This window comes from Siniperca chuatsi, linkage group LG16, assembly GCF_020085105.1.
Source record: "Siniperca chuatsi isolate FFG_IHB_CAS linkage group LG16, ASM2008510v1, whole genome shotgun sequence".
Classification (NCBI taxonomy): Eukaryota; Metazoa; Chordata; class Actinopteri; order Centrarchiformes; family Sinipercidae; genus Siniperca; species Siniperca chuatsi.
The window spans coordinates 11,422,196-11,443,647 of record NC_058057.1 but is presented as its reverse complement, the minus strand read 5'-3'; the positions used below and the strand labels follow the sequence as shown (position 1 = coordinate 11,443,647).

Sequence of the window (21,452 nt, the reverse complement as noted above, 5' to 3'; positions counted from 1 at the left end):
ACCTTCAACAGTGCTGATTTGTATTCCATCTTTTGTTTTAGGTTGACAGCCAACTGTTTTCACAAAATCTGTAAAGACGTTTATTGATGAGGACAGACTGTTTTCTCTCCTGTGTGTCCTGTGAGGAGAGATGACCTTACACAACTAAATATGGAGAAGATAAATGGATAAAGGAGGGTTTTACTAAATAGCATATTCCAATAGCAGATGTGCAAGACTGTAATTGTAATTTTGATGAGCTCTTATTCTAACATAGAAAAACAAGTAACACTTTTTGTAAGTAAAACTCACCAAAACTTGTTTGAGGTGGTCTCACCATTAAAAATTTGGAAAACTCAACAGCAGCAATTTTGTAAATACTGAAAACAATCTACTTGGAAGAGTACAGTTAGTGGTATTTTCTTTCTGTCTGTCTTTCTATTAATTTGGATGAACTGACCATTTAACATGCTGTTGCAGTTACCACTGCCCATCAGCAGATAGCGCTTGGGTTGACTCCTTATGTGACAATATTTTCCAGTGCATTTACTCTGTGATTATGTCTTTCTCACTTCAAATAGCAGCTACGCTGAAGGTTGCTTTCGTCATCTTCTACTCTACTATCATGAAAAGCTGTTTCAAAGACATTCAAAGGCTTTCAGCAGGCAATGCATTTGAAAATGCAATCTTCATTTCATAGAACCAAGTGGCCCATCAGTGCTCATGTTGAAATCTGTTTTGTGCTGAGTGGCCTGAAGGTTCCCTCTTCTTCAAATTTCATTATTTTTAGCCAGGATCCAGATGTCCAGTGATTTTGAACTTAAGAAGATGGATCCTAAAGAGGTATACAGTTTATGGTACAATGATTTCATCGGTGTGTGGTTCACTCAACAGATGTAAAGCTTGACCCTGAACAGTGAGAGCAGCACCTACTGTCTGCTTTGTGAGGCACCCATTGGATGTTAACATTGTTAATTATGGGAACTATTGTCATAACCCACAAGAACATGTGGTTATCAAAAATGTGAAATGCTATATTCATCAGTACAAGTGTAGAGAGGGTTGGATTGAAAACAAACAGCTGCTGAATTATTTTTATTTGCCCATTTGTACAGATCCTCAGTGACAAATAGGATATGAATGACTATATTACAAAAATATCATGTCTCAATTTTTCAGTTAAAATCTCTTCAGTGTGACAGCTGACTCTGACTTTACAAACTGCTCAAACAATCAAGGTATCACACCACTACTTTAGACTGAAAAAAAAAACGATAGATAGATCGATAACCACTTCAAAACAATCTCACATGAATAGTTACATCCTGTACATATTGCATCTTCCACATCAGCTGGAGGAACTATTAGCTGTCAAATGGCAAGTTTCAGATGTCAGATCTACCTTCTAGTCAGAGGTAACAGTCAGTGCTCAAGAAGTGGAATTATTGATTTAACACAAGCAACTTCTACAGGCACACCAAATATCCCTTTGTACCTTTTCCACTTTCATTTGTCATCATCACCCAACATCAAACCACAATACAGCCATGGAGATTTTCAAGTTTCTCAGCAGCACTGAATATTTCAAGCTAGTGACATTTAAATTTAAAGAAGAGGATTCCCAGAAATCACCTTGTCCTTCAACTCTTTTGAGTTACAGTCTGAAGGTTTTAGTGCATCTGTGACTTCCTGCTCTCCAACACAGCCTTCTCTTACTATACAAATGACAACAGTAGTTTGATTTGTTGCTAGTTTTGCAACTTGAGACAGAGCTCCGAAATGCATTTAGGGGGAACAGATTAACAGCTGAACTGACGATTTTCTGCTTTGATGGGAACTGACACAGTAGCCTATTTGTAGAGGAGAAACTTTGATTGCTTTAAAGCAAGACATTCAACATTCAGGCATAAAATACAGACAAAATCATCTGATACTGACCACACACATGCAGAAAACAGACAATTCCCACTCATTAAAAATACCTGTACATTATTAAGCTAATATAGTAATTTAATAAATAAATAAGTCCAAATAAAGCCCCAATCCAGATTAGGTACAGTGTATCAACTATTGGTACACAGAAATACGCATTTCTCAAATGTAGGGAAACTATAACTTTAAAATCGTCCACGGGGACACAGAAATTAACTGTATTCAGAGGGAATCTTTCTGCATCCTTTAAGAGGCATTTTACAGGCTTTCTAAAAAGCTCTGTCCTCAAAATCTTTCACTCCTCACATTAGTTTTTGTATTATTAGAACATTTTGTTTTTTTTGTTGAAGCAGTAGTTGGCCTTTTCTCATACTGCAGGTTGTTTAATACCAAAATGTTCTAGTGCTTCTGGGTACAAATGTGGTTGTGACCACTGGGGGGCAGTGGTCCCAGTTACACATGAATATTTGACAAGTAGTTAAATATGACCAGAGTGAAATTAATAAATATTGAGACATTTGTTGGCCTCTCAGTTGTCACTTTTTCCAAACCTTTGAAGGGAGCCCCTAGCATTAATTTCAGATTCTGCAATAACAACATCATGTACAGATTTAAAATATATTTAAAAAATAAACTGATAACTGAAATGTCCAAACTAGGGTTAGGGTTAGGTTAAAATAGTGGGAGCAGTACGGTGCCACATGTAGCGCCATGTTCCACTTCCAGATCAGGCCTTTAGTAAAGTTACAATGATAAAACTTCACATTATTTGGTAAAACACAACATGCCAAACAGACAACCAAACAAGACAAAACATAATGTCATCTACAATCCTGATTCACACACAGACACTTTGCTTTTGGTCCCTGAAGAGCCCTTCAGATGGACTAATAGTGCTTTAGTGATGATCAGCTTACAGCTGCAATATCCTTTTTGGTTTGAAAGCAGACACAAGTGATAAGTTATGCCCACTTATCAAATGCTACATTCCATCTCTCTTGCTTGCTGGGCTCTTCAGAGAATACAGTTCAGGTACAAACAGGTGCTTCAATTTCCTTACGCAAAATAAAAGTATTCATATTATAAAGGCAGGAAAAATGTTTCCAACATACATTAAAAAAATAAGTTAATCAAAACCAATGATATATACAGGTGCAGTTAAACACCGCACATTTCAAGATATATGTAATAGAGATATAAACGTTCAGAGTCTACACTTTACACACTACCTAGCCACACCATCAGTTTTGTAGCTCAGTAATAAGTCTAGATCAGTGTCATACAAGAGATTTCTCACAGATAAAAGCGGCTGTTAAGAACTTGAATGAACATGAATCTCATTGCTCAAATTCTTCTTCCAATCTTATTAGAGGTATACAAGTCTGCATCTTCAGAGGCAAACCTGAAACTTAAGTTATAGCTAAAAATAAATAAGTTTTTCCTTTGTTTCCTTTTTGACATGAAAGTAAAAACAAGTGTTTATATAAACCACGTATATTCTCAAAACTGGGAATGACTGGTCCGATGTGAAACTGAGTCAGACAGTAAGGTAGGTAGGGTTAGTATGTATATTCACTCTCTATGCTCTTATAAAGTGCCCAGGTTAAGGGTGAGACCTTTGTGCTGTCACAGGCTGGAGGGTTGGGCCTGCTGCTGTATCTGTGCGTGGTGGCTTGGCTGAGCTGGCTCACAGTCTTTAGGTCCTTCCTCCACCCCCCGAGCGTACATGAGGACGAGGGTGACGGTAGCAAAGGTAGCTGCATTCACAGGGAAGGCTCGTAGCAGCGTGGAGGTGAGGCCTCGTGTGAACACCATGTAGCCCTCTCTCCTGACACTTTGTCGAACACAGTCAGCGATGCTGCTGTACTGGTTGACCCCACCCACCCCATCTGCCTGCAGTCGCGATTTGATCACATCCACAGGATAGGTGGAAAGCCAGGAGGCGATGCCGGCCATGCCCCCGGCAAACAGCAGTTTGGGGATCATGTAGCGGTCGTCTGGCTCACAGCCAAGGCTGCGCGTCAGCACGTCATAGGCCAGAAAATACACTCCGAAGCCAGGTGTCTCGCGGATAAGTGTGGTCACCATGCCTCTGTTTACGCCCCGCAGACCCTCCCGATTGTAGATGCGTACCAAACAGTCCAGGGAGTTCTTGTACAGCTTCCTAGAGGACTTCTTCTCTCCAGTACCCTGCATTTGCATGCGGGTTTTAGCCAGCTCCATGGGGCAGCAGATGACACACTGGATGGCACCTGCTGCTGCACCAGCAAGGAACTGGTTCATGGGGGTGTCATGTGCCAGCAGCCGCATAGTGTTTCCCTGAACCCCAAACACTATGGCATTGATGAATGTAAGGCCCATCATGGGGGATCCAATGCCTTTATACAAACCAAATACCTGTGGAGAGGGTCAGAGACATCACATTAGACAAGGTGTGTTCTATAAAATTAAAATCACCATTACCCAGGGGCTGATTTTTCTTTTAAATAAAACAAAAACATTTAGGGTATTATTTTAACTGTATCATCAACTTTAGATTAAATTAACTCTCTACTTTAACTTTGTGTTCTAGTTACATAAATAAATAAATAAACCTCAAATACATCGAGTCATTATCCCATTAGGGTCACACTGGTCGCATTTTGTGCTCATAATTTGAAAAAGCAGGTAACCGGGGATGCAGTATTTTCAGAACAACCAGCTAGAGAGCTGCCACTATCAGACACAAAAGATTGAAATATAACTATTGTATGTGTAAAAAAACTCTCACAACATGGTTCACCTGTGTTCCAATCACAATAAGAAACTCCTTTGCAACTTTCCTATCATGACCTCTATTTTATTTTTGTTCCTGTATATAGTGTGAGATCAGCCTCTTCTCTTTGTGAGAACTAGCAGGTCAAAAAAGCAACACTACCTAGCAAGCTTGCTCCTCCTGAAAGCCTAAAATGTGTGCAGGCTTTACAATGTGTTATATTGTAAAAGACACCAGCTACATCATCTTTTCAGGACAGCTATTTTTGTGTTCCTGGCTAATAATTATACTGTAATTAAAAAGGTGCCTGCAGTAAAAGTGAAAAAATGTGAAGGTTACATAAATAATGATCCTGGAACAAAAATGTTACAGTGAGTGATCTGCTAGGATTTACTTCTGAATAACTACCCCTGTGATGTAAATTTGTTTTTTTAAAATACACTTCTCAAGGTGAAAATAGTTCCTAGTTGCTTGGGAGAAAATATGATAAAAAACAAATCACAATGATAACACTAAAAGCAAAGAGCCAAGATTATTCAGGTCAACAGGGGGCCACAAAACTCTACGGAGCCTGAAAATAACCAAACCAAAGAATTCTGACCCCATTCAACACAACAACACTTATCCCAACTCAAAGCATCCCCCACTTTGGCCTCACAACTTAATGTGCCCCATTCAGTCATAAGACCAACTCAACTATCAGGTTGCTCTGACCTCACTGACTTTAAACTACAGACAATAACAGCTACAGCCATGATGGCTGGATCTCGCTAAAGACAGGTTCTGTCAAACATAAATATTGCATAGGTGTCATCGTGAGCAGCAGGCTCACAGCTTTACAGCCCAGAAAGACAGGACACATAGCAACAAATCACCTAAAAAAAAACCCCAAAAAACAAAAACACTTATATCAATCAATTACAAAGACTGGAAAACCTTCACATACATCTGAGGCAGGCTACCCATGCAAACATACAGTACATAACATACCCTTAATCACATATCAGTAATATTACTGCATGCATATATTAGCATTAGATTTGTATGGGAAGTAAATCCACGTACTGACTCCTGCCGTATGATGGACTGGAAACAGTGATAAGTCCCACGGTACAGAGGCTTATCAACACTCTGGACCTGCAGTCTCACCTGGAAAAGAAGACACTCTTTAGTGATCAGTTAAACCCTGGAAAACCAATCACTTTCCCCACTGACATACAATCCATCTTAACAGAGGAAAGGAGTAAATGGTAAATGGACTGTATTTGTATATAACTCAAAGCACTTCACACTACATATCACATTCACCCCATACACATACACACACACACATACATTCATACATAAAATACATTAAATAAATAATCTGGAAACATAGTGAGATTTCTGTTTACCAGTTAATAAAAAGTTTTAACTTTGTTGGTATTTATAAAAAAAAGTGCAGCATTTAAACAGAATTGCCTAAAAAGACCCATGACGTTGTTAGAAAACTCTAAACTGTAATTACATTGCCCACCTTAACTGTGTCAAATGGGTGTCCAACCAATACTCCAGCAGCACCTGGAGACAAAGGAAACAAACAGTGAGAAAAATACAGTGGGCAATGATAATCTATCATCATTTGATCTGTCTTGATTAAGTGTGTTTTAGTCTATGAAGGTATTGTTTTTGTACTATACAAATCATATACAGCATGTATGTATCAAATTCAATCACATTTGATTTTAGCTCAGAGTGTAGTCTACTCATAGACCGTCCAAACTTCATAATCATAAAAGCGTTGGCAATATTACCCAATGTTGTTTTAATTATCACAAGAAGACCATGCACCCTCGTTATCTCGTCCCTTATGTCATTCTTACAGAACAAGACTTATGTGATTTGTAGGTTTTTCAGACATCTATGCACACATTAACATTGGTTGTGTTACACCTCTGTTACTAAGTGTATTGGTTATTGAACTGAATGCTAACTTTGCCTTCTCACACAGCAAAAAAATCATCATTGGCCTTCCAGCGTTTGTCTCTGTTCTGTACATGTAGGGCCAATGAAGTCATAACCTGACAGTTACTGTACACATGCCATTTTGTCTGATTATTTTAAGAAATATGGACCCACTGACACATCAGGCCTATTTAACTAGTTTTTGGCCTATTTCACTAGTCTTTGAAGGCCAAAACTCCTGGTGCTAGCACTGTTGTGTAATTTTAGAGTCCTCCAGGGTAACACTGCCTTATCGAGCCAGAGCCAACTCACTGGGCATCATCACCCTTAAAAACTTTCTTTAGGGCTCCTTTGAAAGTTACATAACCTAGGCTTGTGCAGCACATGCCCATGTTCTGATGCCAGTTTTGGCTTCTCATCTGACTCTATGTTGAAATCTGATAACAGTTCCCAGACTGACCACAAACAATATTAAGAGTTAACACAGAAAGGAAGAAAGTACCTATACTACAATCCCACATATGGCTGCATTAGGTTTTTACAGGCAATGAAATGATTGCAAATTCGTCTCCCCTTAGACATTTTGCCATACTGTTTATACTGTGGTAGCTATATCTTTAATATCTATGGGTGTGCTAGATCATTGGGGGCAATGTTGCTGTTAAATGTGTAACACAGCTTTATGACAGTATTGGATTTTTATATAATTTCTGCATCAATGTGATGAAGTACTTTGATTTGTCAGGTATTTAATTTTCTGCATTACTGAAAAACAGACATTTCAGCCTGGTTATATTATCAGTAAGCAGTTTTTCTGTGGATTTTTCAGAAAATTATCATGATATATATCAATATTGTGGATACATGATTGTATCCTTATCTTCCACTCTAAAATGTTAATATAATCTAAATGTTCACATTAATGCTGCAATTAGCAACTATTTTCATTACTGATTGATCTATCGATTATATTTTTTGATTAATCCTTTAGTCAATAACAAAAGCCAATCACAAGTTGTCAAACAAACAGCCTAGTTGTTTTGAATTTATTGCTGATTGTTTTGTTTGTTTTAGCAAAAAACATGTAAATTCAAGAATTACACTTTTTTTTTAAGTCCTAATAATACTAATGAAGAAAATATCGAAAAACATAGACCTGAAGTTACTGGCCAACCTGTGTTGCCGCAGTAAACAAACCACAGCAAGCTAATCCGACATAAGCACTTATCACCTGACCCATTTGTAAAAAGAGCCAATCAGGAATCAGTCCCAGCTGTAAGCCAGCAAAACAACACAAGCAGGCGTGTGCTTGACACAGTGACGAGCGGTCATTGACCTCAGTGCACTGATATGATCTGAGTACAAGAAAAACAAGCAGAGGAAGGTGTTGCATCATTGTTGTTATAACAAGTCTCTCCAGTGTCACACCCCGTCTTCTAATGTCTGAGGATGCAGGCTTGAATGTAAACTTCACTAGTTTCAAAACCTATGCCACTTAGCTAACCTCATTTTGAGTTTTGAGCTAAGCAACAAACTAGGCCATCCTTAGACAGCAGCAACCATCTTCCCATTTGACTGTAGACAGTTCCCTGAAATCTACCACACTGTGAGAGGGGGGAAACCACATGGCCTCCCATGTCAGTCACTGTTAAGTAAAGAAAGCATGGGATTGGTCTGTTAAGGGGTGTGTACTGATTCGTGCAATCTGCATATGGTGTGTGTGGAAACTTTAAACAGCCAAGCCATCCTAGCTTGAAAGCTTGGGTTGCGCTTGTGTAGTGTTTGCATGCTTTCAATTCTCAACAGGATTTACGAGTGACACAAGGGTGAAATGCAGAAGGTTGGGGCACCCTTTGTGTGCAAGCACTTCTCTGAAACAGACAAACATTTCTTTCCCATGTACACCTTGTAATATGCTGTAAATTACCAGAGACCTGGTAGATTCAATTAAATTCAAATTCTGTCTTTGAAGGTTAACTTATTTAACCTAACCTTGTGTATGAAGTTTTTAAGCAACCACAAAAACTACTGTAGATAAAATAACGACTGATAAAAAGGAATTAACTGTGAAGCGCTTAAGAATAATGAACTTCACATTCTCATTTTCTCCTGCAGCTAACGCAGAATAAGCCACTCACAACTTTACACTAACTCAAAGTCTGCCACCAGGTCAAATGCAATCAGCGGCATTTAGCGAAATGACAGGATTGGCTTTAGTGAGCCGACCTGCGGCTGAATTTTCGAAAATGCACTCATAATCTTGTGTCACGTTAGTAAGGGTGGTGCTGGGCAGATGTGTGGTTTGCTACTGTTAAAAGAGCAACAGAGGGGCATTTCACCCTAGCTAGGTCAAGCTATACTGTCTCAAATCAAGGTGGCTCTTTGGCAACTGCGCTCATCCAACATAAAGTGCAGCTGCCACTGACTTACCTCCGATGCATCCAGCAAGGAAGTCCATCACTGCTCTTCAACGTCACCTAGCTGAAGGAGTAAATATTACCTAACGCTAACTGAAGAGGCTCTCAACTATTCTAAGAAACGTTGTTTTTGCCTAAACTGTTTACTTCGCTGTACAGCTGACAGTCACTGTCCCTAGCTGTTTAATCTAGCTAATGGTCTAATGTTAATTGACACTTTCAGTTAGCTAGCACTGGCTAGCTAGTTGCGAGTTCTACTCTAAGAACCTTACAATCCACAAATGCTGACAATTTTTTTTCACTGACTGGTTATTTATCTTGTTCTCTATTTAGTCTAACAACACTCTTCTGCTGACCTACACGACCTCCATAAACCGGTGTGGCATTTAAAGACAATGCGGACGCCGTCTCCTCTGTCTGTATCAAGGAGGTTTATTTCTGTAGCAAGCAAGCTAGCGTCGCAGGAAGTAACTAGTAGGGGGCGGGAATTACCGGTTTCGGTAGAGTTTCTATCCAATCCGAGCGAAGATATAACGCCGACACCCAATTTAAATCGTAATCCTCGTCATTCATTGGCTGCATACCGCAAGCTCCCAAAGTTGAAATGCGACAGTAGTGCCGTGTGATATTTTGCTTTTTAGTGGACTGTAGTGTCAGTCATGGATGTTCTATAATACATCCATGGTGTCAGTGAATGGACGCAGTTTCATTATTAACAAACTTCATCAGATTAGTCACCACATCAATACAGAAATGATAGACTGTGAAATAAGGGAGGGTATAATATCAACTGTAGTAAGTTCTATTCCTAAAAGCACAGGGTGAGGAAAAAAAATAGTACATTGGTGGGATGATAAGTGCTAACAAGCAGTAAAGAGTAGAAACAAAGCATTTAAATTGGTCAAAAGATCCCATAATGTTCAGCATTTGGTGCAGTACAAACAAGCCAAAGCAACGGTTAGAAAAACAATAAGACAGGCACAGAGGACATATTGGAGGAAGTTTTGTGGGGAGGATGAAGGAAATGGGAGGGGATAGGAGGGAGTGGAACTACCCTGTTCTGAGTGCTGGAAATGAAGTGGCGATAATAAACAAAAAGGCTGAGCTCATAGTAAATACTTTTTTTGCTGTACACAGCTCCAATAATCTAACCGAGGAAGGAAAACAAGGTAGGGAAAAAACTAAAGCCGGAAATATGGAGGCACTAAGGATAGTAGTGAGAGTGAAGTAGATATCCCATTTACTGTTGAAGTGGGCATTAGCCAAAACAGGAAAGAGTGCACCGGGAAAAAGCACAATATGTTATAAAATGATTAAACATCAAATTAATGGAACGGATGGTTAACAGAGGCTCATGTACTTCCTGGAAATGTTTGGTGAATGCGTATCAAAGTGGATTTAGGAGATGCAGGAGCACAACGGACCCAGTTCAGGGCTCAGAGGATGAGGTCAGAAAAGCCCAGGTTAATAAAGGAACAGTGGCTGCAGTGTTTTTTGACGTGGAAAAGGCATATGATATGTTACGGAGAGAAGGGTTGTTGATCAAGTTACATCGAATGGGAACTGAGGGAAATATCTTCAATTGGATTATTTCTAAGTGGAAGGACTATTCAGGTTAAAACAGGGTCAGAGCTCTCAGAAATTCATGTTTTAGAAAATGGTACGTGCCAGGGGAGTGTTATGAATCCTATTTTATTCTCAGTTATGATAAATGATATATTTGAAAGTATAAAGTATGGGAAGATCTCTGTTTGCAGATGACGGGGCTATGTGGAAGGGGGGAGGAGATGTAGAACATATAGTTAAGAAACTACAAGAAGGGATAAATCAAGTGGAAAGATGGGCGACAGAATGGGGCTTTAAGTTCTCTGTGGAAAAAACTAAAGTTATGTTCTTCACAAATGAAAAAATCAGGGACGGAATGAATCTGAACGTTGGTGTTTGTTGGGACGTTCATGTTGGTTCCAGCACAGTCAGGAATCCCAGAAAATGAAAAAGTAGACAAGTTAGCAAAGGAGGCGGTCAAGAGAGAATATGTGGAAATGAATATTAAACTGTCAAAATTGGAGTGGAAAAGCATAGTTTGGAGAGAAATAATTACACAGTGGCAACAGCTTTGGGATAGTGTGACAAAAGGAAGACATGCGAAATACAGAATAAAGTTGGAGGGGTAAGAAATGGTGGAAATAACAGAAAAGAGCAAGTAACTCTGAATAGGTTAAGAAATGGTCACAGCAACTTGAATGGCACACTGTTTATCATAGGAAAACATCCAGCTGGTCATTGTTGTCAGTGTCAAGAGAAGAGTGGAGCCAGTCCTGATTTCATGCAGAAAATACCAGAGAAGGGCTCTGATGACAGGGCTTCAGAGGATAGGACGAGGGGAGGCAATAAAAATAAAGCATGTGCTTGAATGTGGGGACGCGGTAGAGGGGAGAAAGTGGATATTTCAGTTTTTGAAGGCTACCGGACTAAAAACAAGGCTGTAATTGTGATAGGATATTAGTGGACGTTTAATGCCAGAAGGTGGCAGTAATGCAACAACTCAAAGGATATCAACTGCCGTAAAAACTAGAAGAAGAAGAAGAAGAAGAAGAAGAAGAAGAAGAAGAAGAAGAAGAAGGAGGATAATTTAGTGAGACACGCCTCTGCTGCACGTCACGTAACAGCAACATATTACTCAAGGTTACGGTGATGCAGCGCGTGCTGGAGGAAGAATGGGCTCACATCTGAAAAGTATCTGTTGGTCTGTCACAGTCTGACAGGATGCATATCGCTGATTTTGTGTCTGGGTCATTTGCAGGTAAAAGCTAACGCTAGCCCATCCTGTTTGTAATTTAACGTTAGCATGAGTTGGCTGGAGTGTTATGGAGCTAAATACTGTAGCTAGCTACTGTATGTGCATGGTGAGATTACAATATGACAGCATATGAGAAGATTAGATTGACCCGGACGTTAACTTGCGTGTGTGTTGTAAGACTGTTGTGTGTGTCTTGTTGCTGTTGCTTGCCCTCTTATACATGGTATATCTGTAACCTCAAGCAAATTTAACCTGAAGAATTAAGTGGTAGTAGAAATGACTTAATACGTTACACAGGTTACTTAATAAGTTACAGGCCAGCTACATAAATGTATATAAATTAGTAATATAGAAAACGGTTGAACGGTTTCATTGGCAACTTAGAGAAAAAATGTGTTCTCCTCAGCACAATAATAATACTTTTAATAATAAATGTGCTAATCTGTCATCTGTGCTCTCAATCAGTTTTATCCATCTAATACCTTTACTGAGAGCAGGAGAAAGAAGTACTACATTTCAAAAAATTGGGAAAACATGGTTTGCGGTCGAAACCCATAACCTTGAGCATCGCTGTGTTTCTGTTGTGTCCTTGATGCTCTCTTTTCTCTGGAAACACACAGGGGCATGTGGCGTTGCAGTGGGCTACCCTCTGGACACTGTGAAGGTACAACAAGTGGCATGTGTCTGAAACAATCAAGATGGCTATATAACAAATGGACATATTTTTTTACATCATGTTCTTTATCTTTCTAGGTCCGGATCCAAACCCAGAAACAGTTCACTGGAATATGGCAGTGCGCAGTGGCAACATTTTCTAAAGAAGGGGTAAATGGTACTGGTGTAGTCGTCGTGATACCAGGTTTTTTAGTACGCCTGATACAAAATGTTCTCAGATGATTCTGTTGAGAAGCAAAGTGAGTGTGTAGAGAGTGTCCTGTAAGCCAAGAAACTGAGGCTGCCAACAAAGAGAACAATGTGAGAAGAGCAGGTGTGTGGTAAATGTGTCACTATTGGATAGGTAACCATGTCAGAGGTGTAACAACATGTGAACTACATATTTTCACCAACTTTCTTAGGCAAAACTTATTCAGGATATCTGCACATCGTCAGCGTGGATTTGGCCTTTGGATGCCAATTAGCCTACTTCAGAATATAAAGATAATTTAATGGCTGAAAAAAAAGTGAAGTGATAGATGAGGAGTAGGGTGCTTTGTTCGCTACTTCTCAGTGGTTTATCATTTGGTTTCTCTCACTTGTGTCATCAGGTGCATGGCTTCTTCAAAGGCATGTCCTTACCCATTACCACAATCTCTATGACTTCCTCAGTGGTGTTTGGCACATACAGGAACTGCCTGCAATGTCTGAGCCAGGCGCGAGGAGCTGGTTGCGGTCCAAACACCAAACCAGAAGTCTTCCTGTCTGGTATGGCGGCGGGTATAGCTCAGGTAACGGATACAGTTTTACAAACCTGAGGCTCCCATGTGCCTCAAAAATCTGCTTCATTTAATCTGCAGTTTAGACTGTAAAGGGTAATGCAATGCATAGCTTACATCCATGTGTATATATGACATGTGGAAAGAAAGGGCTGCTTCACCTAAGACACAAAAAATACAATTTTCCTCTTGTCCCCACAATGTGTATAGCCTCGCAAATAGTTTTTATTTGCCCAGGTTTTGAGATATCCGCTTCTGAGACTTCTGCTGCTGAGTGTCTCCTTATCTGCCTCCAACAGGTATCAGTGATGTCTCCAGGTGACATAGTGAAAGTACGTCTGCAGTGTCAGACAGAGTCCAAGCGTGGACAAACCAACATGCCCAAACCCAAGTACCATGGTGCAGTTCACTGTCTGCTCAGCATTATCAAAGAGGAGGGGTTCAGGGGGCTCTACAGAGGAACGCTCCCGCTTATGCTAAGAGATGGGCCGTCATACGCCCTGTACTTTTTAACTTACAAGACTGTCTGTGAATGGCTGACAGACAGCAGCAAGAAAAGACCAGGTGAGTGAAGTCAACTCTGCATTATTTATTTTTTTTCTGGTTTTTGCGTGTGTGTTGCTTAAAGAGTTGACATTGACTCTTCTTGTATGTATCGTCACTGTAAATGTATCTTTATACATGTTTTCATATTTTCAGTCACAGCCTGAGACATGTGATGATTTTTGCTGTTAAATAAACTCAACAACGTCACATTCATAGTTATAAAATATCTGATAAACGTGTGACGGCATACCTGACTATTGAATTATTCAATCACAGCTCTTTTTGTGCCTCAGTCAGCATTTTGTGTTACAGTAAATATGAATTTAAAGTGTTGCATAAGCTGTAAACCAGCTCATATCCTTGAGGCTAGCATGACCGTCCGATGAGGAACACTACCAAGACCAACAAGCACTTCATAGGGCAGCTTAAGGGCAGATGCCAAAACTCTTTCCCCTTTATGTCACTTTCTATTAGAATCATCCCATTTCACATTAGCATATTTTAATTTCCCCCAGATTGGAGTGCTGTGATGCTGGCTGGTGGAATAGCAGGAATGGCAGGATGGACTGTAGGAACGCCCATGGATGTGATCAAAGCCCGTCTGCAGATGGATGGAGGTCGGGAGACGAAGCGATACAAGGGTTTTTATCACTGCGTCACTGAGACAGTGAGGGCGGAGGGAGCAGGAGTGTTCTTCAAGAGCTTAGGCATCAACTGCCTGCGTGCATTCCCCGTCAACATGGTGGTGTTTGTTACATACGAGGTTCTCACCAGTTTCCTCCGAGCCAGACCTGACAGCGTTGATTCATTTAGGGTTTGACTACCTCATATTCTGTTTGTCTGCCTGTGTTTAATGCTGATTGTTTTTACACACGTGACAAAATGACTGTTGCATTGCAATATTTTTAAGAAATGATTGCCATCATTTGAGCCGCCTGTTACTTGTATAATATTCAGTGAGGTAGGGTAATGTAATATCCTAATATGCTCAGAGGTAATTTGTGAGTAAGGCACTGTTGGTACCACCAGCAACCCTCTGTCCACTAGATGGCCCCCCTGGCCAGCTTCTTACCTTTTTTTTCTTCTTTTGCTCTATGTTCATGAGAAGAAAACCGTCGGGAAGACAGCTGTAGTTTTTCACCAGAAGAACAGTGCATCAAGAAATTTCAACAGTTTTGAGATTGCTAAAACTGAAGTTATATTTGACTGTATTCAAGACCTTTTAAGGCCTTGAGTATGATACCCGTCCAGGCTCACACTGCATGTTTACATATCATAACATCTGTGGCTCATTCCCAGCTCAGTAGCAAAATGGTGAAGCTGGACAATCTAAACAAATTATTCATTATTTATTGATATTTTAAACTTTGATGATATGGATTTATGAAAGGATTATTCTATAAATAGAATTATAATTAGGAACAGCTTCAGGATAATCAGGTTCTGGCTAAATGTTTGTATATCATAGCTGCTGTTATAACATTGAAATCCTCAAAGCAAACTGTCTGTAATTACATACATGGAGCACATCAATAAACTAATTTGTTTTATTCCATCTTCCTCTTAAACATTTAGAGAAATGCTTTTTTCCAGAATACAAAGCACATTTTAAGTACTGCTACTGACATGTGTAGACTTTTTAAGGGCATAGGTTCGGTTTCAGAGTGGGGGAGACAGAGAAATCAGGGTTTTCATCGACCAGGGGAAAAATATGTGAATGATATTTCTTGTAAATCATTTGTATAATAAGTTTCCCCTCTGGGATCAATAAAGTATTTCTGATTCTGATGATGACCAACGCTTATTGTGCCTTCCATAATAAAGGCAGTTCAACAAAATGATTAAATGCTGTATTAATCTGTTTTATTACTGCACGAACGCTACTAACCCACCCAACACATGTAGTTTCACTGATAGAGACCTAAAACATGCAAACAGACAGAAAATGTATTATTGTATCGAGAGCACACCCCTTTACGATCTTAGCTTTCATTAATATTAAATTCCAGCATCTTTGTATGAGTATATTATAAGTACACATGGTGGGGCACCAAATGAATTTATATATGAATATGAAATGTGTACTGCTGTATATGTAACATGATGTCAATCATAATGATAAAGTGCCAGTTAAGGGAACATGGGACACACATACAGTACACAATTATAAAGTGAAGTGAATAAATGAGCTTTACTGTACTAGTGTGGTACTGGAGCTTAAGCTGCACTTTTTTTAAAACTTTTATCTGAAATGAATGATTCACCTGTATTAAATAACTTTGCTGAGTTGCTCAAGATGGGGTGAAAAATGTATATGGCCATCTAGATTTTAGCTGCGCTAGTTTACATGTTTCCAGGTAAAGCAGGCACTGTTGAAATGTGTCCTGTATGATTGTACAGATCAAATGTTGCCATGTGCACGGTGCTGCTCTGTGGGGTTGTACCACCATCTAGTGTTTGAGTAGGACACCATCTTGATAATGTCATCCACGTCAGTGTCTGCAAACCTACGTAACCAAAATCATTACATGACATGCACAGGCTTTGCTCTAACCAAGACCATGTTCATGTATGTTTCCATTTAAAATGTCTCTAAAAGATGCTCTTGATATTTCAGGATACTGGAAATGATATTGTTACATTTACTTTGGATATTGCTGCAAAATGCAAACCTTTAATGATACTCTAAATTTCTTTTTTGTGACATCTACAGAGGGCTGCGGGGAATAAGATTGACTTGGATGTTTACTTGAAAATATAATCCACATCCTCTGTAACCCGTAACTAGAAAATCCATCCAATCATAATGAATTATAATGGAATGCGTGCAATGTAATGTGTATAATGTAACTTTTAAATGTACTTTGATTTGTTGTGAGGAACCTTAATCAAAAATCTATGTACAGATGTACAAATTTTAAAATTAAAAAGTGTCAAAAGGTATCTTACGTCGACTATTATTTTAAAGATATGAAAAAATGGACAGTATAACCTCAGACACCTCAATAGATACCTTAAATCCTTAAACTGTTTTGAAGGTGAGTAGTTCAAAAAATAGATTCAATTCTTTTTCATCTCTGTGAATTTGAAGGGATGCCTGTATTACAGTAATTAATGGTTTACAGTTATGTTTGTGATCAGATCAGACTGCAGTGTAAGAGTCAGTGGAACCTGTTACTTCTTCAAATCTGAACAAACTTTCTCCAGTGTATTAAATAAAATCCCATATTACAGTATTTCTTCCATTGGTCCAGTGTGCAAAAACATTGTTCTAAATTTGAAACAGGGCTATGCTAAAATGTACACAACTGCAAACTAAACTCAGCCAGATTCAGACTGTTTTGTCTGACTTGAGGTGGACCATGCAGGAACAATTTGTGGCACAGTTTCTTCCCATGTAGCCTAAAACCTAACTTGCCCCCAAACAGATTTCCAACAAGGAACCACTGGTGAAGCTGACTTTAATGCTTCACGTAAAGCCTCCGAACCCATAGATTGGTACTGTAACTGCACAATAAATGAATGTAGGTATAAAGGTGTGCTTGAGTTTTAGTTGGAAGTGGTGTGTGAGGGAAGGAAAATAAAGGGGAGGTAGGAGTCACCATCTGCCCGAAATGTCCCTGGGTTACATCCCTTGCAAAAGCTTCTCGAAAGTAGCAACCACCTCTTACATTCCCATCCAAATTGTAAGAGAGACAAAGCCTATTGTTCAATGAAATAATTAACTGAATCAGATTATCCCACAAGCAATATCAAGTGGAATCCATGAAACATTTTAAGAGCTGAACCGCCACCGCTCCGACCAGCCCACAGACATTACTACTGTAATAACGCCATCTCTCCCTCTCTCTCTCACTCTGGGTTCTTGTTGTGTGAACTGACAATCATGAACTCTATGTGAGATACAGTATGTGTTAAATGAATGTTTTTAACTGTTTTACATGTGTAATTGGCTCATGCTTATCCCACCACGTGTGCAATAAAGACCTATTATAAAGAACTCAACTGTAATGATTTAATTGCCTTACGAATAACAGATTTACTCAGTGGGGTCATGTTGGGTGAGACCTCAAGAGATCTGTTTTTAGTCAGTTCCGTGGCAGGCCTTTGAATTACAAGCTGTAAACAACAACAAAATAAACACAAAAGCAGTGTCTGTATAGTTTGTTGTTGTGCATCTGCAAAGCCACTTTTACAGAACTTACTCAGAGGCAACTTTTTAGACTAACCACAAAGTCTTAAACATGTTTCCTAACTTGAAAAGATATTAGTTGGTGTTAATTAATTTATAGTGACTGAACAGAACAATTATGAGAGGTTCTGTGTAGTTCAGAGCCTTTGGTATACAATAGTTAACTGTTTGGCCATACATAAAACGGTGCAGAGTTTGCTGAATCTGTACGCCTTTATTTCAGTTCCAAGCCAGTGCTGAGCTTCATAAACCAGGCTTCTCGATAATGGGATACTTGCTGAAATTCTAGGAACTGCAGTTTGTACTGTGAAACAACAAAACCCCTGAATGTTGCCCTTGTTAGCTGCTTTTAATTAAACCCTGCGTGTCTTTTCCCCTTATGCAACAATAACCCACAATTATGCAAGCATCTAAAGATCTCATTGAATGAAGTTACAGGCTGGTTGGTCGTGAAATGACTAGAGTTGAGTGACACCTTTTCACAGTTATTTTTAATTCATTTCCAACATATCTGCAATGCTTCGAAGTTGTTGTGTTTGGTCACACGACATGTTCCTGGGTATAAAGCAACAGTTTCACAAGAGAGATGACCTTTTGTAGTATTTGTCAGTGATGAAAAAAGATTTGGATTATTACATTTGCGGATGATCTTCAGACAATTTAAATAAGTTAGGCAACAATATAGTATCACTTGTGTTACACAAAGCAGATCATGCAACAGATTATTATCCTAATCGTGAATATTGTGCATTTTAATAAGCAAATCGCTGGATGAGTTCTAGCACATGACTCACATCAGATCATGTCTTTCAGCTGTATCACAGTATATGTTTCTGTGTTGTTCTATGTTGTATATCCAGGGATCACAGAGAAGCCTGCATTGCCCTCATCACAAGTCCCTAATTATTAAGAGGCACGTGGACAGTTCAAATTCTGAATAATTGTTTCAAAATAAAATCTTAGGAACTTTCAATGGCTGTCCAAAGAAGTGCTGAAACACATGATAAATCAACCAGCAGGGTTTGTGTGGGTGACTCATTAAAGGATGGGTGTTCACATGATGTTTGGAAAGCTTCATTTTGTTGTCAGAATCAGTCCTTGGTAACAACCACTTGGGCCCCCTTTCACCAATTGCTGTTTGGGCTATTTTGGGAGCTCTGCGCTCCCTTGTTAGTGACGTGTGCTGCTGGGTAAATTTGCAGCTCCGGCGGCCTGGGCCTGCAACCTCAGATGGCATCAATTGAGAGAACGTTGGGGGGGGGGGAGCGAAGATGCTAGACAGAGAGGAAGGAGAAGAACTGGACAGAAAACATGACACAAGGACATTCGTGGGGTTTGAATAAGAAGAGATGTTGTTCAAAATGGCAAAATAATAAAACTAAAAAACTAATCTAATAGAAACAGTTTAAGTGAATCTGAAGAGGGAAATCTGTTTGCATCAGATGAGAAAGACGAAGGAAAAATTAACTCATTCTCACTGATGACTAACAAGTGCAGGGAAGAGAGGTGATGATGGTGATGATGGAGATGGAGGAGTGGGGGCGCTATTGTACTTCATACTCAACTGGAACTAACTGTGGCAAAGGGAAGGAGGAAAGGATATACTGAATAAATCTTTTTGATGCTCAGTGCAAATGCTGCCTTAAATGCTGTGCTTGGTAATATGTTTGTGTTACACTTGTTTTGTTTCGTGCATTGAAGACTGCCTAATGACAAGCAGAAGTGCTTTTGAATGGAAATGTTTTCAGTATTCGATTGCAAAAACAAAAAGAACACAAAGAAATCATCATTGTCCACCACTGCTACATCAAGTAATTCCTTATTTTTTAATTCATCCAGTACAGTTTATTTATTTGGAAAATATAACTGAGATCAGTATTAGCCATCTCTCTCTCTCTCTCTCTCTCTCACACACACACACACACACACACCCACACACACACGCAGAGATGCACTGATGAATACAATCACAGATATTATTTAAAATATCAGATTTAAAACAACTCATTCCAGTATCTGGTTGCATACTACTGCAAACCAGTTGAGTGTTAGTATGTTATCATCTGCTGAGTTATTAACCTTTGAAATTAAATCTGTCTAATCAAGGTGTAAAATTAAGTTTGAAAACTAATGCAGAGTAAGTAATTGCAAAGCATCATCCATCCTGTGGAGGAGGTCAAAAGTGATAACGTTAATGATGTATTTTCTCCCAAACCAATTTTAGACTGCTGGGGGTTTTTTTTCTATATATATTTGGTCCATATTCACAATGAATCACTTGGTAGAGTGTTGCTTTTAATTTTTCTAGTGTTCTAACACCAGAAGCAGAGGGTGATTTGTTTCTCATAATAAGATCTATTAAGACAGATTTAGCAAGATTCTTCATTTCATTGGTCTGCTTGATTTGGAGAGAACAGAGGTCTTTCAGCTTGTCTGAGTTCCTGGAAAACCAGTTGAGGTTAAGCTCACCCATAATAAGCAGCTCAGAGGATCTATAAGTTGACCATAAATTCCTTATCTTCTCCAGAGCTTCGCTAATTGCAGAGGTGTGGCAGTAAACACCCATAACAGTGATGAAGGCACTCCACCCCCCACCCCCCATGTGTCAGGAGGAAGAGTAGTGAGTAGGTATGAGATTCCTGCCTCCTTGAAATTTTGTTTATATACTACTAATTCTCAACAGTAAATACATTTGAAGAGAAATGTAGTTCCGTCTGAATTATGTTTTTTATCAATGTAATGAAGAAACGCTTGTGATGAACATATCTGCAAATTCACAAAATGTTCGCATTTAATTTGTTTATTTAATATGGTTATGTTTAGTCACTCAGAACACATGGTTAAGGTTCAACACTGACTTAAAGCACAAGACAGGACATGCTTAACTGAAACCACAATCTCTCCCTAACCTAAAGGGATCCGTATGCAGCATTCAAACAAAGCGTTTGGATCATCAAACAGAGTCAGCAACTCCCCCACCCACATGTTTAGAAGAAATAACGGGGACTGCGTCCAACAAATTTTTTAACTTTCTGAAATCAACAATCAGACATTCAAACCCACTTCAGGCAGCGATTGGCCAGGTGAGAAAGTGAAGGCAGGAATTGAACTTCTCTCAAATGCTCTTTTTTTCATTCGTCACACAATTACTTCTGTCACTTCTCATAAACAAGTGCAACACCATGAATGCCCTCACTATAACCTTTAGGAACAGCTAAATCCCCCCCCCACTGTCACTTCAAAGCAGCCTTAATGGATAAGGCAGTAAGCCGCGTGTTTGTTTGGCTTCAGTTTGGTAAGGGTCAAGTCAATCTTGAGAAGATGCAGACGTAAGGTACGCTAGTTTAGTTCTGACTTGTTATGCCTCCTTAACAGAGGGCAGCTGAGGGGCCAGCAATAATGCAGCACTTAAGAATGAAAGACGGTGGTGACATGTAATCCTCTTTTAGCTTTT

The 21,452-nt window shown here is 39.3% G+C and overlaps 2 protein-coding genes across 5 annotated transcripts; one reads left to right on the top strand and one right to left on the bottom strand.

Annotated features, from left to right (window-relative positions):
* Positions 1-1,061: 1,061 nt before the first annotated feature.
* slc25a29 (solute carrier family 25 member 29) lies at positions 1,062-9,516 on the bottom strand. Of its 2 annotated transcripts, XM_044169339.1 has the most exons (4): positions 9,041-9,515; positions 6,183-6,226; positions 5,732-5,815; positions 1,062-4,308 (listed from the first exon to the last, which is right to left on the bottom strand). In XM_044169339.1, exons 1-4 carry the CDS (start codon positions 9,066-9,068, stop codon positions 3,538-3,540), a joined length of 927 nt encoding a protein of 308 aa, XP_044025274.1. In that variant the 5' UTR covers positions 9,069-9,515; the 3' UTR covers positions 1,062-3,537. The 2 variants fall into 2 exon arrangements, with proteins under 2 accessions (XP_044025274.1, XP_044025275.1); XM_044169340.1 differs by lacking the exon at positions 5,732-5,815 and having other exon boundaries at positions 9,041-9,516.
* A 511-nt stretch (positions 9,517-10,027) lies between these two features.
* slc25a47a (solute carrier family 25 member 47a) lies at positions 10,028-15,647 on the top strand. 3 transcript variants are annotated; one of them, XM_044169335.1, is made up of 6 exons: positions 10,028-10,196; positions 12,448-12,491; positions 12,581-12,652; positions 13,093-13,272; positions 13,560-13,824; positions 14,322-15,647. In XM_044169335.1, the coding sequence occupies exons 1-6, from the start codon at positions 10,043-10,045 to the stop codon at positions 14,624-14,626; spliced, it is 1,020 nt and encodes a 339-aa protein (XP_044025270.1). In that variant the 5' UTR covers positions 10,028-10,042; the 3' UTR covers positions 14,627-15,647. The 3 variants fall into 3 exon arrangements, with proteins under 3 accessions (XP_044025270.1, XP_044025271.1, XP_044025272.1); XM_044169336.1 differs by lacking the exon at positions 10,028-10,196 and adding an exon at positions 10,305-11,830; XM_044169337.1 differs by lacking the exon at positions 10,028-10,196 and having other exon boundaries at positions 12,581-12,659.
* Positions 15,648-21,452: the final 5,805 nt, after the last annotated feature.

Coding starts and splice junctions, on each gene's coding strand:
- slc25a47a (XM_044169335.1), top strand. CDS start 10,043: ATGAAGGAAATGGGAGGGGATAGGAGGGAGTGGAACTACCCTGTTCTG. Junction 12,492..12,580: donor ACCCTCTGGACACTGTGAAG/GTACAACAAGTG, acceptor TTATCTTTCTAG/GTCCGGATCCAAACCCAGAA. Junction 12,653..13,092: donor CAACATTTTCTAAAGAAGGG/GTAAATGGTACT, acceptor TTGTGTCATCAG/GTGCATGGCTTCTTCAAAGG.
- slc25a29 (XM_044169339.1), bottom strand. CDS start 9,068: ATGGACTTCCTTGCTGGATGCATCGGAG. Junction 5,816..6,182: donor ACCCATTTGACACAGTTAAG/GTGGGCAATGTA, acceptor CTTCTTTTCCAG/GTGAGACTGCAGGTCCAGAG. Junction 4,309..5,731: donor CCATCATACGGCAGGAGTCA/GTACGTGGATTT, acceptor CCCTCTCCACAG/GTATTTGGTTTGTATAAAGG.